Raw genomic sequence first — 15253 nt, 5'->3', positions numbered from 1 at the left:
AAGAAATTAAAAAGTGGCAACATCGTATTGTCATCCCTTTCAAATGAATCTAAGAAAAAAGGGATGACACTACGATGTTGCCACTTTTTAACTTCTTCACTTTCTTGACCGACTATACTTAACGGGTTCACTTTTTTATTTCGACTAAATAATAATGATGCTAAAGCTTTTTCATAACCGTGTAATAAAAAAAAGGTCAAATGTCATTCATACGCTTGTCTTTGCGCTTGTCATCGCCAGCTGTTTCTTCTGTCTTCTGTCAATCACTACGGGGCCATTTTTTAATAAGAAGAAGAAGAAGTCTGCTGTCAAAAGTCAAAACCGCAAACTGTCAAAGCTTGTGCTAATGAATAATCACTTTTCGTAATTGTATTTTCTATATATTTTGTAACAGAAAACAAAGTAACGATTAAATTTCAATAAATTTACATCGTCTAAACTTTTTATATACCAACATAATGGAGTTTCCGTCCTTAGGGGATCACTGTCAGAATGATGAGTGTAAACAAATAGATTTCCTACCACTGCAGTGCAAGTGCGGTAAAGTGTACTGTCGGGAACATTTCAACGATCACTGCTTATCCGGCGACTGCGAACTCGCGCCCCCGCCTCGGCCTGTTAACTTCAAAAGTGATGATGTTATATATAAGTGCTCCCAGAAGGGGTGTCGCAAGGGTAACTTGCATGATATGAATTGTAATAAGTGTGGTAAACACTACTGTATCGAGCACAGGTTCCATCCGTAAGTAGCCTTAGAATCCTTAGATATTGTCTAGAATTTGTATGTGTTTAATGTAATATTACAAAACATAAAGGGTAACTTTAAGGTTATGTTTACCTGTTAAGATAGAACATTCAAATAACTTCCTTTATTAATCACTAGACGACCTGAAGAAGTTCGTATCACTTCCCTCTTAATATAAACCTTCCCTGAACTTCCACAAATATTTTAAGACTTAAATTAGCTAAATTGGTTTAGCCTTTAGTTTAAGGTTTTAGCTAGACTAGCAAAATTTTTAATTCAATTTTATTTATTTTTAGTTAGATAAGTATCTGCCTCATAAAAATAATTTATTTTACAATATATAAGTAAAGTAGTTGAATATATCTTTTAGGACCTGTCCAGAAATAGATGATGAGACTATGGCACAGAAGATAGAAGAATATGAAGCACCCAGAAGACAATTTGCTGAAGCCAACAAGGATTTACAGGCAAAGGTTTATCTCGGATTATAGTTTATGAATGTCAGACACCTAGCTTTTTTATTGCTCTTGTTGTTATTAAATAACTTGTTACAAGTTTAATCTTCAGACTCAAAAAATATTGTTACTTGTTGCTATTATGGTATTCATTTTCCAGATAACAGAAAACATAAGAAAAGCTCTCCAATCATCGGCAAAAGTGAAAACTGCATCCAAAATCCACCTCATGAGAATAAAACAAAAAGCCCTTGGAGACAAAGCAATACCGGCTGACAAGAGAGTTCATTTTGCTATCAAAAAACCCACAGACACTCAAGCAAAGCCAGTGAAAATCGTTCAAAATGTTGAAAACATAATCAACCTTGAAAGCCTCAGGTTAGAACCAGATCTTAAAGACACCATAGCAGTATTTATATCAACTAAATTCACCCTGGGTAGAGCTATAGACGCAATTTGCAATTTATGCAACATTAAAAATGATAATAATAAAATGGGCACAACAAAAATCAGGTTGTTTCGACAGCTGGATGGCTACTGCATAAGTCCTATCAAGATGGATGTAGAAATCGAGGAGTTGGTCAAAAATGAGATTTTGTTGGAAGGAGATCGGCTGATAATGGAATATATTGATACCAATGTTTTGAATGACTTAGGACAGAGCCAATTGTTTTTAAACATATAATTCGACTTCTTAGCATGAATAATTTTCTGTTTACTAATAATTATATACAATATATTCCTCTAAATAACATTATTTATCTTATTTCTATAATATATTACCTCTAAAAACATAAGCTTTCTTTGACTGCAAAAATAAGTTCGGCCAGTAATAAAACTCAAGACTTAAATAATTTAAAAACTATAATATCAGAACCTTAAATTATATATATAAATACACTTAAGCCTAGATAATCTCTGCATCGCCGTTTTCTTTTGTGACCTGTGACGTCGACCGGTGATAGTCTACAAGAGGGAGGAGCGCGGGCGCGGAGGGGTTGGTGTGCGCGGTGGGGGGAGGGGTGGTCGCCAGCTTGTACCTCTCCACCAGCCAATTGCACTTCCCCGTCCGAGCCACGAGGGTCAGCAGATCTCTTCGGTACTGCTTCGTCAGGATCGCATATAGGAACGGGTTGGCGCAAGCGTTCAGGGGGTAGAAAAACACGAGCAACACCTTCCCGTGACTGACGTCGACTAGCGGCACCCCTGCCAGCGCTGTGACCCCGAAGAAAGCTACGGGTGCCCAGCAGAGTAAATCGGTTCCGATCAGGAGCGCCATTTTGTTCGCAATTCGCCTCTCGGCGGCCGCGGCTGCGCCCCTCCCCCCGTACTTTTCCCCGCCGCCTCCTAAAGATCTGTAGATTTGGACGTAGCAGATGACTATAGTGACCCAAGCGACGGCGTTTGTCATGAAGAGGGACCCCTGGTAGACCGCATCCCCCACGTTCTCACTCTCCACCGGCAAGCAGATGGAAGTGGACGAGTAATCGGAAACCCCGACTAGAGGCAGTCCTGCCATCAGGGTCGAAAACAACCAACCGCCGATCATGATCTTGGCCGCCGCGCTCAAAGAGATCCGTCTCTCCAGGTATATGGCGTACGTGATCGCGAACCAGCGCTCCAAAGTGACTATGGTTAACGTGAAAACCGACAGCTGGCCAGAGAACACCGATAGGAAGCCGGCGATCTTGCACCCGACGCCGTACTGCCAGTCGTACGCGTAGTTGAAGAACTCGCCGAAAGACATGAGGTCGACCACGGCTAGCATGAAGAGATACAACCCGGTGCAAAGGTCGGAGAAAGCGAGATGGCACATGAGGAACCGGGGCACGGTCATTTCGGTGTGGTTCATGAGAAGAACGAGCAAGACGGCTATATTTCCGACGACCGCTGCGGAGATGACGAACCACACGCTAGCCCGCAACCATGACCAGCCCATTACGTCTTCGCACGGGTTTAGAGCGTTGGATGCCGGTGTACACTCGACTTTTCTTCGGCTGAAAAGAAAGACACTCATGTTTATTGAAGGGTTGAAGGTTACAATCATGTGCTTAGTTTAAAAATCGATAAGAGTCAGTTCACAACATGACTCAACGCGGAGAGGCATTTTTAATATGCTTAGATACGCCTCTAGTACCTACATCGACGCTGCGAAACGCGAAACAGCGGCGAACCGATTTGCTGTCTCACTCGCCACACGTCAATGCGTTATAAATTATAATACAGGGTGCAATTAAACCTTCCTGCCAAATTTTTTCCAGGGCTTAGGAATCATTAGGAGAGTCCATTTAACCAAAAAAAATTGGGTGTTATATTTTTTTTATTAACATATTTCATCCCATTTAAAATCGTTGCAGAACGGTCACTCGCGGCGCGAGGGAATGAGAGGGGGTAACGCGGGGGGAGGCGCGCGCGCGTTGTCACATCACGCGCGGGCGACGCGTCGTGTCCATTAATTGTAGTGTTTTTTAGGATAACTTTCAGAAGAAAAAATACGTGTATTTTTATTTTTAACAAGGATCAATATAAAAAAAAAATTAGTTTGTTATTATTTTTAGCAATATTCCGCGAAAACAACTTCCACCTTTAAGTAAATGAGTGAGTGTACGCATAGGCATGCGTACAGCACCTCCCTCCTCCCACACTGCCTATGCGTACACTCGCATACAAGAACTTGCAAACACCACCACCACACAAGCAATAAAATCCGTGCAAGGCCCCTCACCACCATGCAGGTTGAAAACCTCGACGCGCGTTTCGCCCCAACACCGTAGCATCCTCAGGATGTGGACTCTACGAACAACGTCCGTTAATTCGTCCGGATTTCCGCAAAGTAACGCCTGATTCCATTAACTAATTAAGGATAAATATATCAAAATTTTGCAGGAAGGTTTAATTGCACCCTGCATTATGGTATCTATTCCTGTTTCGCGTTTCGCAGCGTCGGTGTACTAGAGGCGTTAGGTACTCAAAATTGAACTTTTTTCACTGCACAAGACAGACGTGACATTACAGAAGTGCGGCTCTTCCGAACTCTTACAATTTCATTGTCTATTTGTCATTGCGAGTGTTCTAAATTCGTTATTAGTGCGACCACACTTTCTAGTCATATTCTAAGTCAAGCCAAATTGACGCTAAAGCTTGGTACCAGCTAGGCTATTACTGGCAACTGGCAAGCAAAAAAAAATTGATAGCAGATGTTTTACAATATCTGCTTATTGCTTACTTGTCGCAAGGTACCATCGAGGAAATTGAATTCTATGCAGTTGACAGACCTACGTCGTTTGGTCGGCTTATGTCAATTTAATGTTAGTTGTGATCGGTCGGATGGGTTTGACTTAACGCGACCAAATTACTTAGGTCCGCCATCTGACTAGGAATCAACTTCTCTGATAGTACCTACTCAATCGCTCTGCGGATTCTTGTACCATGGAAGAAATTGATCCAAGGCAGACGCTGGATTTAGTGTTAGTTGTGATCTTACGGCTGGGTTTGACATACCGCAACCAAATTACATAGGTCCGAAATCTGGCTATGAGTCAACTTCTCTCTATTCTCTACCTGTGACTGAAGTTCCCGCACTCGGCGAAGAAGGCGACTCCCATGGTGCCGTTGACGGGGACGCTCTCGTGGAAGCCGTCGTCGTAGTACTCGAAGCTGCCGGAGTCCACCTCCTCGCTCGACGGCGGCTCGTACTCCTCGCTGGTGGTGGCTGTGTCGTCGCTCGTTCTGCCAATGGAAGAAAAGATGTTACGACGATGATGAATATTGAGGTTAGGTTATACGTTTTTGACAGTCTGACAAAGGTTTTTAGGTCGTATTGGCGCGGAAATACTGCTGATGACAGTTCGTTCCAGAGTTTTACAATGCGCGAAAAACGCACGGTGGAAGACCGCCACTCATAAAGGTGATGAGGATGGTATATAGCGAAAAGTTGCAGGAGGTATGATTCCGAACAATAATTGCTCAGAGCACTCCCCGTGATACAACCAATAGAGGATGCTGAGTGAAGCCACATATTAACTAAAACTTGTCTAACTAGATGTTACCGGCAAATCTGTTGTACTTGGACGTCATATTGAAATCATTTTAGATGAAATTTGGTACAGCAATATTTTCTCGGACTCACAGTCTCGGAAAAGGACATGGAATATTTTTTATCACTGCAACTATTTACGAGTTACTTTGCGGCATACGAGGAGGCTTCAAGAGGAAATTTTTTGTTACTCTGGGGGTCTATTATGACCATTCACGGAACGGAAACTGAATTGTTCCAGGCAATAACCAGCCAAGTCAGTTCACAATGGAGCAGTGTGTTTTGTCTATGATTTTGTGCTCGTTTTGTGTCACGTGACCGCTGGCTGGCTGGAAAATCACTGGAAAATAGAGCTCATAGTACCAAAACGACAGCCAGTCACTTTGAGGACGTAAAGTGAATGGATTTCAGAGCTCATAATAGGCTTCCAGTACTTTAGTTCAAGCTAATTCAGTATTTTAGGATTTAATGGCCTAAAAGAAAGAGAAGAAATAGCTATTAACGAGAGATTAAAACTGTCTTTGAGTAGTCTACTCATAAAATTATTGCTGTTTTACTTACATCTGCACCGTCATCTTGGACCCCTCCATGTTAGCAGCTCTCCGTCTTCTCAACTTCTTCTGGTTGTGTTCACATCTCTGTTTAAGAATAAAATATAAATACAATAATAAAGAAGTCAGGTATGTACTTTGCTTGGAAAAAATTAACGAAAAATATGAGATTTTGGTATAAATCTGTAGGTTTTATTTTAACAGAATTAACTAAAGACTAAACACCAAAAAAATACAAAATAGTATTTTGTAGCTATTAATATTTAATAATTACGTCTTGTTCTAGGCTTTTCCAAGAAATCTTTAATATTATGATGTGATAATGTATATCTATGATACATTTACTTTAATGTTTAAACTTTAAGATACATAAATAGTTTGTTTTTCGTGCTTATGAAGATTCATGCTATGATATTCGATGAAGGTGCTAAGGTATTAATGTTCATAAATAGTCTAACTGACCTTCCTGTGAATAGTAACTACCTAGAGCAGCGTCACAAAAACAAATTAATATTTATTTATTTATTTATTTATTTATTTATTTATTTATTTATTTATTTATTTATTTATTTATTTATTTATTTGTGTTAGGAAGACCAACAGCTATCAATAAAAATAGTAAATAACTTATACTAGAAAATAGGAAGCCAATTACAGGTCCTCACAATTATCATTCATAAATTAATTCTATGTGTGCATTACAATTAAAGGAAATAAAAATACTTTGCAAAATAAATAAATATCTTCACACGTAGCAGTTCTCGATTATTTATCATAAGAATTAATTGCGCAAAGGTCAGAGCAGAGCTACTAGCACATACCTACAGTAAAATAATCCGACCAAAATCCGACATGTTGCATACGTCATATCAGAATATTGACAGAAAAGTTGACAAACTTCGAACAAAACTTTGGTTTCGTAGCAATATTCGTAGCGTCGTAGCCACCGCGTAGCGGCGTAGCGCGTAGGTCATCTACGGCATCTACGGGGCGCCGCGCCGTAGACGCGTGTTTTGGGACATAATGCGGCACTGCGGCAATATCGCCCGTATGTCTGCTGTACAAGCGTGATATTACCTTGGCGATGGCGGCGAGCTGGGTCTCGTACAGCTTGTGTCGTGCCGCGGGAATATCGCCCGTATGTCTGCTGTATAAGCGTGATATTACCTTGGCGATGGCGGCGAGCTGGGTCTCGTACAGCTTGTGTCGTGCCGCGGGAATATCGCCCGTATGTCTGCTGTATAAGCGTGATATTACCTTGGCGATGGCGGCGAGCTGGGTCTCGTACAGCTTGTGCCTGGCGGGGTCGTGTCGCTCGGGGAAGTCGAAGGCGCAGCAGTGGAAGTGGTGCGTCAGGTACGCGCGCTCCAGATGCTGAGGGAATATCAACCTTATGTACCATCAGAGAAATTAATTCGTATTAGATGGTATCTGCATACGAATTAATTTATCTATTCTACGTTAGCTGTGAAGCTGTCGGCTGGGTTTGACATAATGCGACCATATTACGTAGGTCTACCATCTACCTATGAATCAAATTTTTTATTTATTTTTATTTTATTTATTTAACTCAGGCATCTTGGCCCATATTATAAATACCTTATAGACTAACATACATAAAACACTAAACACGTATTGTTTGCGACGTGGGGTGCGACGTGTTCGGAAGTCGTCCTCGGAACCTTTTTTTTTTTTTTTTTGTGCGCAGGGGAAACCCATCATGGGTGCCCCGGGTTGGGGATGTGCCTCAGTTAGCTGAAGCACCCCGGGGGTATGTGGGACTCTTACCCACTAAAACCACCTGCGATTTGCCTTCAGCCATATACGGAGGGATATCCTGAATCTGTCTAACACAGGACTCCCTCCATGACCGGCCGGTCTGCCTCAAAAGAGACCGGACTTCCACCAAAGTAAGGGAACACTCCGGCAAACTGAAGCGTTCCCCTCGGCGCCGGGACTAGCTAAGCCGGGCAGGTTCCCATCCTTGCCCGGAGCCCCGGATTAGACGGAAGTTTGGAGGTTCGCGTAACGACGCCTCCGCACTCCCGTCCTACGCCGGCGGAGCGGAACGGAGGATGGGTCATCCTCTCTGTTCCGCTCCGCGGCCTCTTTCTGCGAAAGGACGGTTTCGCAGAAAGAGACCGCCGCCTGCCAGGCCTCATCGCTCTCGAGCATGCAGCGAACCATGCTCGAGAGCGAGAGGTCCCGCCCTAGCACCGCCATGAGATCATGGCGCTGCACGGCCCAACGATCGCACAAATCGAGGGTGTGCTTGGCCGTGTCCTCCGCAGCGCCGCACTCATGGCAGGCTGGCGTAGGCTCCCTCCTGGCGACCTTACACAAGTACGCACCGAAACATCCGTGTCCGGTGAGCACCTGTGTAAGGCGGAAGGTGAGGGGTTTTCTCTTGCGACGCATCCACGCCGCAAGAACTGGGCGCAGAGCCTGAGCAGTACGTTGACCGTACTGGGCCTGCGCCAGGTCCTCACCCCACCTCCTCAACAACCACTGCTCTCCTAGCTTTCGGACCCGCCGGAGCTCCTCCCATTGTAGGCCTTCGCCCCGCGACCTCCTCTCTGAAGCGAGGAGGTGCAACTCGGCGAAAACCCTTGCCACCAGCTCCCACGGCGGGTCTCCCGCCGGGGCAGTAGCTGCCGCCCAGGAGACCGTACGGTACCCCCTGATGACCCTCACCGCTATGACCCGCTGCGCACTTCGCAGCTGGGCCTTATTACGAGCGGTGAGGGAATCCGCCCAAATTGGGGCACCGTACATGGCTATACTCCGACAGACTCCGGAGTATAACCGCCTGCAGGCTTCACTGGGTCCTCCTATATTAGGCAGGAGCCAGCCCAGTGCTGACGCTACCCTCACGACCTTCGGTCCCAACTGTTGAAAGTGTGGGCCGAAGGTCCACCTCCCGTCTAGGATGAGCCCAAGACATTTAAGCGTCGGACTCATCCTGACCTCCGTCTCTCCGATAAGGAGTCGAGCTCCGGGTGGGGGTCCTCTCCTTCCAGGTCAGCGGAAGAGCAGGGCTTCAGTCTTGCCTAAGCGTACCCGAAGCCCCAACCGCTCTATGCGGCTGACAACGAGGGATGCTCCCACCTCCGCCAGCCGCGCAGCCTCCTGAAAGGTCCGTCCCCGAAATAGTGCATAAGTGTCGTCGCAATAGCAGACTAGCACCATTCCGGGGAGGAGACCGCTCCGCAGGACCCAGTCATAGCCGACGTCCTATAAATCTGGGCCCACATTTGAGCCCTGAGGGACGCCGCATTCAACGCTCTGCCTCTTTAGCGACCCCGACCCATCCTCGTACTCGACCTCCCTATCAGAGAGATACTCGTTCAACAGCCTCCCGAGATACGGGGGCACCTCGAAATATTCCAGTGCCTCCCGTATTACACTGTGAGGGAGGCTGTTGAAGGCGTTGGCGATATCGAAGGACACCGCCACAACCACCTCCCCTCGGCGTTCCGCCTCTTCGTCCTCGGAACCTCCTGTAGACGACTCCAATCGGCCAGAACTCCTCCTTCTCGAAGGTCGGTAGATGGTGCGTCGGGACTCTCACCACAAAGGAGCTAAAATTCACTTTGTGGCGGGACTCCAAGCGCTCGACCCTCAAGACGAAGTGGGTCTTGCTCCTGATGTAGTCCACGTCACCTACTCGACTTTGATAGTACATTACGTTTTCTTCCACGCTGAGGCCTGAGGCCTCACCTCATAAAACATATTATGATTAAATGCGAATATAATGTTATATTAAGAAGTTTAAAAACAAACCACGATTCAAAAATGTATTAGTTGTCAGAATCAGAGTACATTTTGATTCTGAATATTGAATATTCTGAACTAGTAGATACACCGCAACACCGTTGCACCATAATTCGTTTATACCGCGGGAACCGTATAATTTTCCGGCATAAAAACTATCCTGTGCCCTTCTCCGGGACTCAAAGTATTTCCATACCAAATTTTATCAAAATCGGTTCAGTGGTTTAAGCTGAAGTGGTAACAGACAGACAGACACACTTTCGCATTTATAATATTTATATATGGATATTAAGCGAATCAAATCTCTGGAATTTTTTTACAAAGTGTTATGGAAAGATAAACCCAAATTTTCCAGCCCTGAGTAGGCTGATGATGAACTATTGCTAAGAACACTCGATCATGTCAGCTTTCAAACGAAAACCTAGATCAAAATCGATCCGACTGTTTGGAGGCTACTTACTATAGTAGTTAATAGTACTCGTATTTGTATTAAAGCATGAAAATACTATCAGAGAAGTTGATTCGTAGGCAGACGGCGGGCCCACGTAGATTGGTCGCGTTATTTCAAACCCAGCCGACAGATCAAAACTAACATTAAATTTATATAGTCTGACCAAATGACGTAGGTACGTCAACTGCCTATGAATCAATTTGTCCGATGATACATACCTGGAACTCATATATGGAGGGTATGTACTTGAGCGAGGGTGTCTTCTCTATCCGCAGCACCTCCAGCTTCTCCAGACCCTTGGTCGGCAGCGACGTTATACGAGTGTTGCTGAGGTCCCTGGTTAAAGGAAAACATGTACAATTTCTGAGGTTTTCTTGTCCCAGGCACTACAGTATTTGAAGAGTGGTTACTTCGCTGTAACCACTCTTCAAATATTGTAGTGCCTGGGAAATACCTACTGCATAGGCCTTGTTTTATCAGGAGCTCATCTTTTGGCTGGTTTATAAACAGGTAACCAATTATGATCGACGTTAGTGAAAAGATAAACTAAAAATCCTCAGAAATAGGACATAAAAGATTTCTCCTATACGGTTGATGAGACAAGAAAGATGTATGTTTTATAACATAAACTAAAACCCTAATTGAAGATGTGAGTGGAAGAACCGCACGTATAACTAACATTTTATAACATATTATGGACAATTACTCATTTTTTGCCTTATTATTTGAACAATCCTTGTAACTTACCTACTTGATCATCTGGCTAATGTATCTAGCTACACATTAGCCAGATTATTTCAAATCATTTTCCGGCCTAATCATGCAAAATAACGGCAATGTTCTTCCACTCGAATCTTGAATTAGCGACTGATACACAAATGTGTTAAACACGGATTTTGTTGCGCCGGTGCACTTTCTCCGATATTTTGGCTTATTTTCAGCTGCGTTGGTCAAGGGAAAAAGGAAACAAAACGTACAAAGTCCACCACGGTACGTGAAAATCCGTAGGATTTCAAAGAAATAAAAAATATAATAACTCTTCTTCTTTTCTAGCAGACGCTTATTATAGTGTAGTTCTGTCCACTTACAGTTGTCGGAGCAGAAGGTTCCCGGCGAAAGCGTGCTCGTCCAAGTGTTTTAGTTTTGTGTTGCCTTTGAAGCTTCTGCAAAGAGGAAAAACTATCATAAATAGGTATTAATAAGTATACTAGAACCTACTCCGATAACAATAGTATTGACAGGATTCGTTTAAAACAAGCCACGAAGAAACTACTTAATTTGCTATAACTTTACAAACTTACCTCGTTTACCCACTGGGATGTTTATCTGACAAAAAATGGTCATCCGGCATAGTCCTAAATTCTCATTAAAACAGAAATCAAACCTACATCCTTCGGAGTTCCTAAAGTCTAAGCTACTGAACCACAGCAGCGTGGTTTCCAAGATACGAAAATAAATAAAGAATAAACTTTCGCAGTGAAGTAATATTCAGAAACTTACAACTTGGCTATCTGTGAGTTCTTGAACGCGTATGCCGGCACCTCCTCTATCAGGTTGTAGTTCAGCGATCTGCAACATACCGTCATGGCGTCAGGAACCAGAAAGATCTATCATTATAATCGCCTCAGAAAATATAAATCTTGAAAGAAAGATGTGAGTGCAAAGAAACTAGAAAATGTATAAAGAAGTTACTGTCGAAGAATCTCATCGCCAACCAGCGGAGCATTTAAGGAAGTCAAGGCCCCAATCAAATCAGCCATTGTGTAAACTCTAACAAAACAAAGTGATTACTAGAGTATGGGGAATCCAATGTCTATGACGCGTCCCATATTATAATATAGAGTTCACTGTAAAAGTACCAGCGCTGAAATAACTTACTTTTTTAACCATTGACAAGATATAAAACCTAATTCAAGATGTTAGGGAATTTCTCATAGAAACACAGAAGTCAAAAGTAACTTTTTCGACCCTGCCACTTTCGCAGTGAACTCTACACTTGTGGGGCACAACTTACACCTGTAGATACGCAATAACAAGTTTTATTTCCCTGATTTAATCTATAACAATTACCGCGGCTAATAAGATCAAAACAAAGCCAAAATAAAAGATGGTATGTGTCTGTACCTAGTGACTTACACTTGATCGGCGCGCACGCGCAGCGCGTGAGCCGGGATGCGCCGGATGTGGTTGCCCTCCAGGTCCCTGTGACAGAACACCATGTCAGAAATTGACTTATAGGCTGGAAAAAAATTTAATTTGAAATATCTGGGGGCACGGCAGTGCCCCCGCCAAGTCGAGAAAAAAAAGCGGCACGGCCGTACCATCCTTTTCTCGAACCGACTCAGGCTCTTTTTGACCCCCTATAACTTTATTGTGGATATAAATAACCCATAAAGAAAGACTAGTAGCAGTTACTCGGTAGCTACAAGTTACAACACAAGTTTAAACATAGCTTTCTTTAATGAATTTAAATAAAATAATAAATATATTTATTTCTGAATAAAGAATCGAATATTTTCAAAATATCCTACTGTTGCCTACCGGCTACCGGCTACCACTTAAAACAGTTCACAGATAGCTTGCACACACTTTACTTCAGCCTTAGAATGCGCTTGCGATAAGAAGTCATGGTTAAACAGTGTAACGGCCGCACTCAGTGGCATATTTTGATGATTTAACTTCTATTTGATGAAGAGTTTGACAGATAAATATGTATGGGGCTTATGTCAAAATCGTCATTTAACCGATTCGTTGCCACCTTCATTTTCACGAATTCTTACCACAGGCCAAGCAGTTTGTTCGTTGACGCGCCATAAGCGTCATCGGCCCTGCTAAACGATGACGCCCCACGTGCGGCATTGGCCACTGGTTGTGTTTTATGCACATTTAGACTAAGAAATTGTAATTATAGTATAATAAATTAGTTTTAACGTGTTTATTAACAATCCTTGTATGCCGCGACTGGCGCGTCATCGGCCTCACTGAATCTTTTTAAATGATGCGCTGGGCGCGGCAGTGGCCACGAATCGGTTAATAATAGTTAAGTAATTAATATTCGTCCCTGAGTGCGGCAGTTGAAGTAGAATGAAGATCGAAGATATAAGAATCGGGTCCCTATAAACTCACACCGCCTGCAGGTAGGTGAGCGCGGAGTTGGGTCTGCTGTTGTCGTGGACGTGGCTGAGGATCGGCACCTCCAGCAGGCCGGATGTCGTCACGATGCTGCAAAGTACAGAAGAAGTGAATAAGTACATGTACTATCGAAAAAATTGGTTCATATTAACGTAACGTACGACGCAAATAAAGCAAATATTAATTTGGTTGGTTTACCGTATTACGTCAATTTGGTCGTAATATGTCGGCTGGGTTTGACGTAACACGACCGAATTACGTAGGTCCGTCATCTGCCTGAATCAACTTCTCTAATGGTACTATCGAAGAAATAACCTGCATCCTTTGGTTGGGTTATGTCAATTCAATATTAATATTACTTGTTAGTATGGTTAGTATAGTGATATGTCAGCTAGGTTTGGCGTAACGTGAATAACATACGCCAATCCATCATACATCAACTGCCTATTAATCTATTTCTCTGATAGTACTTTAAGAAGTTCATTACAATGGAAGCAGCTTTTTTACTTAAAAATATTCCGTTTTATATACAAATAAACTAAAAAAAAGTTCTTGCCAGATGATTCCTCCTGGTAAGTTTTTAAATCGAATTCCAAATCGAACGGGAATTGTAAATCAATGCGCTAGCGCAGTCGGTGAAAAATATAAAATGGCCTCTTCTGCTTGCCTTTATACTTAAAAAAGAAAAGAAAATAAAAAAGAAAACAACTGGACATACATACGTACAATGTGCGTAGTTCCGGCAGCGCGGGCAGCGGCGCGATGTGGTGCAGTAGCGGCGCCTGGCTGATGCGCCTGAAAACACATGTCTTAACTTGGCAACAACCAGAGTATAGTATACGTGTAGTACAGCATTGTGAAACATGTGCCTTAAAAGCGTTTAGAGCGTTTACACCTAATTTCAAGTTTCCATACAAACCTGCGGCGGACTATTTGAATAGTAGTTTTAAAATATTTGTAGAAAAAAAAAAACAAAAGATTTGTTGATATTTAAAAACAATTTTTTAAATTAAAGTGTTCTGTGATATGAAGCTATTATTATATTAAATTAAGTTAAATAAATAGGTAAAAAAATAGTTTTAATTCCTTGATATTTCTTTGATATTTCTCATTCTTTGAATTCAAATTACATAAAGTTATATAGCTAAACGAAATATTTTCTGCTAACTATTTGCTTAAGGATCTTGTCAACAGGTTATTATTATTTTTTAACTAGATCTGTCGCTGGTTTCGTAAATTAAAAGTTTCGAAACCGATACTAAAACGGAATTTAAGAAAACCTCTGTTAAGGTATCGAGATTTAATGTACAAATACTCTATAAATCGTATTTTTTTCTCTGCTAACTTTATAGACAGTAAAATTTCCTATAAAAATAAGTAACAAACATTTTTATAAAGATAAGTGGTTGATGATTTTTTCAAGTTTGAAAAGTACAGTTTTAAGCCAAATTGAGCGTGAAAGGTGTAAACGCTCTTAAGGGAGATCGCAGACGGCACACTTTTTGTGTGATCGAGTCTGCGGCGCACATAAAGTCGGCATGGCGGCACGGCCATGGAAACTGTTTGTGCGCCGCAGACTTGATCTCCCATATTGAAACATGACAAAAGTGGTACTCGCGCCCAACTCGCGTAGATACGCCCGTTTGTTTGAAGTCGAGGTACTCTCCTTAGTTTTGTCTACTCTGAAATAACTGTTGCGTAAGGGCCAACCCACACGTACCACAACCACACCACGTCGCAACGACAAAATGTCGTCGAGCAGTGGTTACGTGTGAATACTGAATGGTGTCGCTGTAGCTTTTTGTAGTTGCGTTGTGGTACCGACAAAATGCCGACGTGGTTGTGTTGTCGCCAGTGGTTGCGACCCTCGATGTGGTTAACTGGTTACGTATGTGGTTAACTGGTTACGTACAGTCTGTCAAGAAAGTGAAGAAATGAAAAAGTGCAGCATCGTAGTGTCATCCCTTTTTTCTTAGATTGATTTGAAAGAAATGATGTTGCCACTTTTTAATTTCTTCACTTTCTTAACAGACTATTACGAAAGTCAATGAAAATTGAAACGGAGGAGGGGAAGAGCGCGGGCAATGTGCGCGCACTGTCATTGCATCG

General features: G+C 42.7%; 2 protein-coding genes across 2 annotated transcripts in view; one reads left to right on the top strand and one right to left on the bottom strand.

The window, feature by feature from the left end:
• The first annotated feature begins 344 nt into the window (after window positions 1-344).
• On the top strand, window positions 345-1954 carry LOC121732890 (AN1-type zinc finger protein 1-like). Its single transcript, XM_042122911.1, has 3 exons — window positions 345-742; window positions 1116-1218; window positions 1361-1954. Exons 1-3 carry the CDS (start codon window positions 459-461, stop codon window positions 1883-1885), a joined length of 912 nt encoding a protein of 303 aa, XP_041978845.1. The 5' UTR covers window positions 345-458; the 3' UTR covers window positions 1886-1954.
• A 92-nt stretch (window positions 1955-2046) lies between these two features.
• The window catches only part of LOC121732876 (lutropin-choriogonadotropic hormone receptor-like), a 51493-nt gene continuing 38286 nt past the window's right edge, over window positions 2047-15253 (bottom strand). The window contains exons 4-13 of the mRNA XM_042122880.1: window positions 13871-13939; window positions 13139-13234; window positions 12149-12214; window positions 11513-11581; window positions 11101-11175; window positions 10231-10348; window positions 7045-7161; window positions 5798-5874; window positions 4762-4929; window positions 2047-3197 (exon numbers count right to left, since the gene is read on the bottom strand). Coding sequence (XP_041978814.1) covers window positions 2108-3197; window positions 4762-4929; window positions 5798-5874; window positions 7045-7161; window positions 10231-10348; window positions 11101-11175; window positions 11513-11581; window positions 12149-12214; window positions 13139-13234; window positions 13871-13939 — 1945 coding nt within the window. The 3' untranslated portion in view covers window positions 2047-2107. The remainder of the gene's footprint in view (window positions 3198-4761; window positions 4930-5797; window positions 5875-7044; window positions 7162-10230; window positions 10349-11100; window positions 11176-11512; window positions 11582-12148; window positions 12215-13138; window positions 13235-13870; window positions 13940-15253) is intronic.

The sequence above is a fragment of the Aricia agestis genome, chromosome 13 (genome assembly GCF_905147365.1).
Source record: "Aricia agestis chromosome 13, ilAriAges1.1, whole genome shotgun sequence".
Classification (NCBI taxonomy): domain Eukaryota; kingdom Metazoa; phylum Arthropoda; class Insecta; order Lepidoptera; family Lycaenidae; genus Aricia; species Aricia agestis.
Note: the sequence above shows the minus strand (reverse complement) of the source record. Positions and strands in the feature narration are given on the sequence as shown.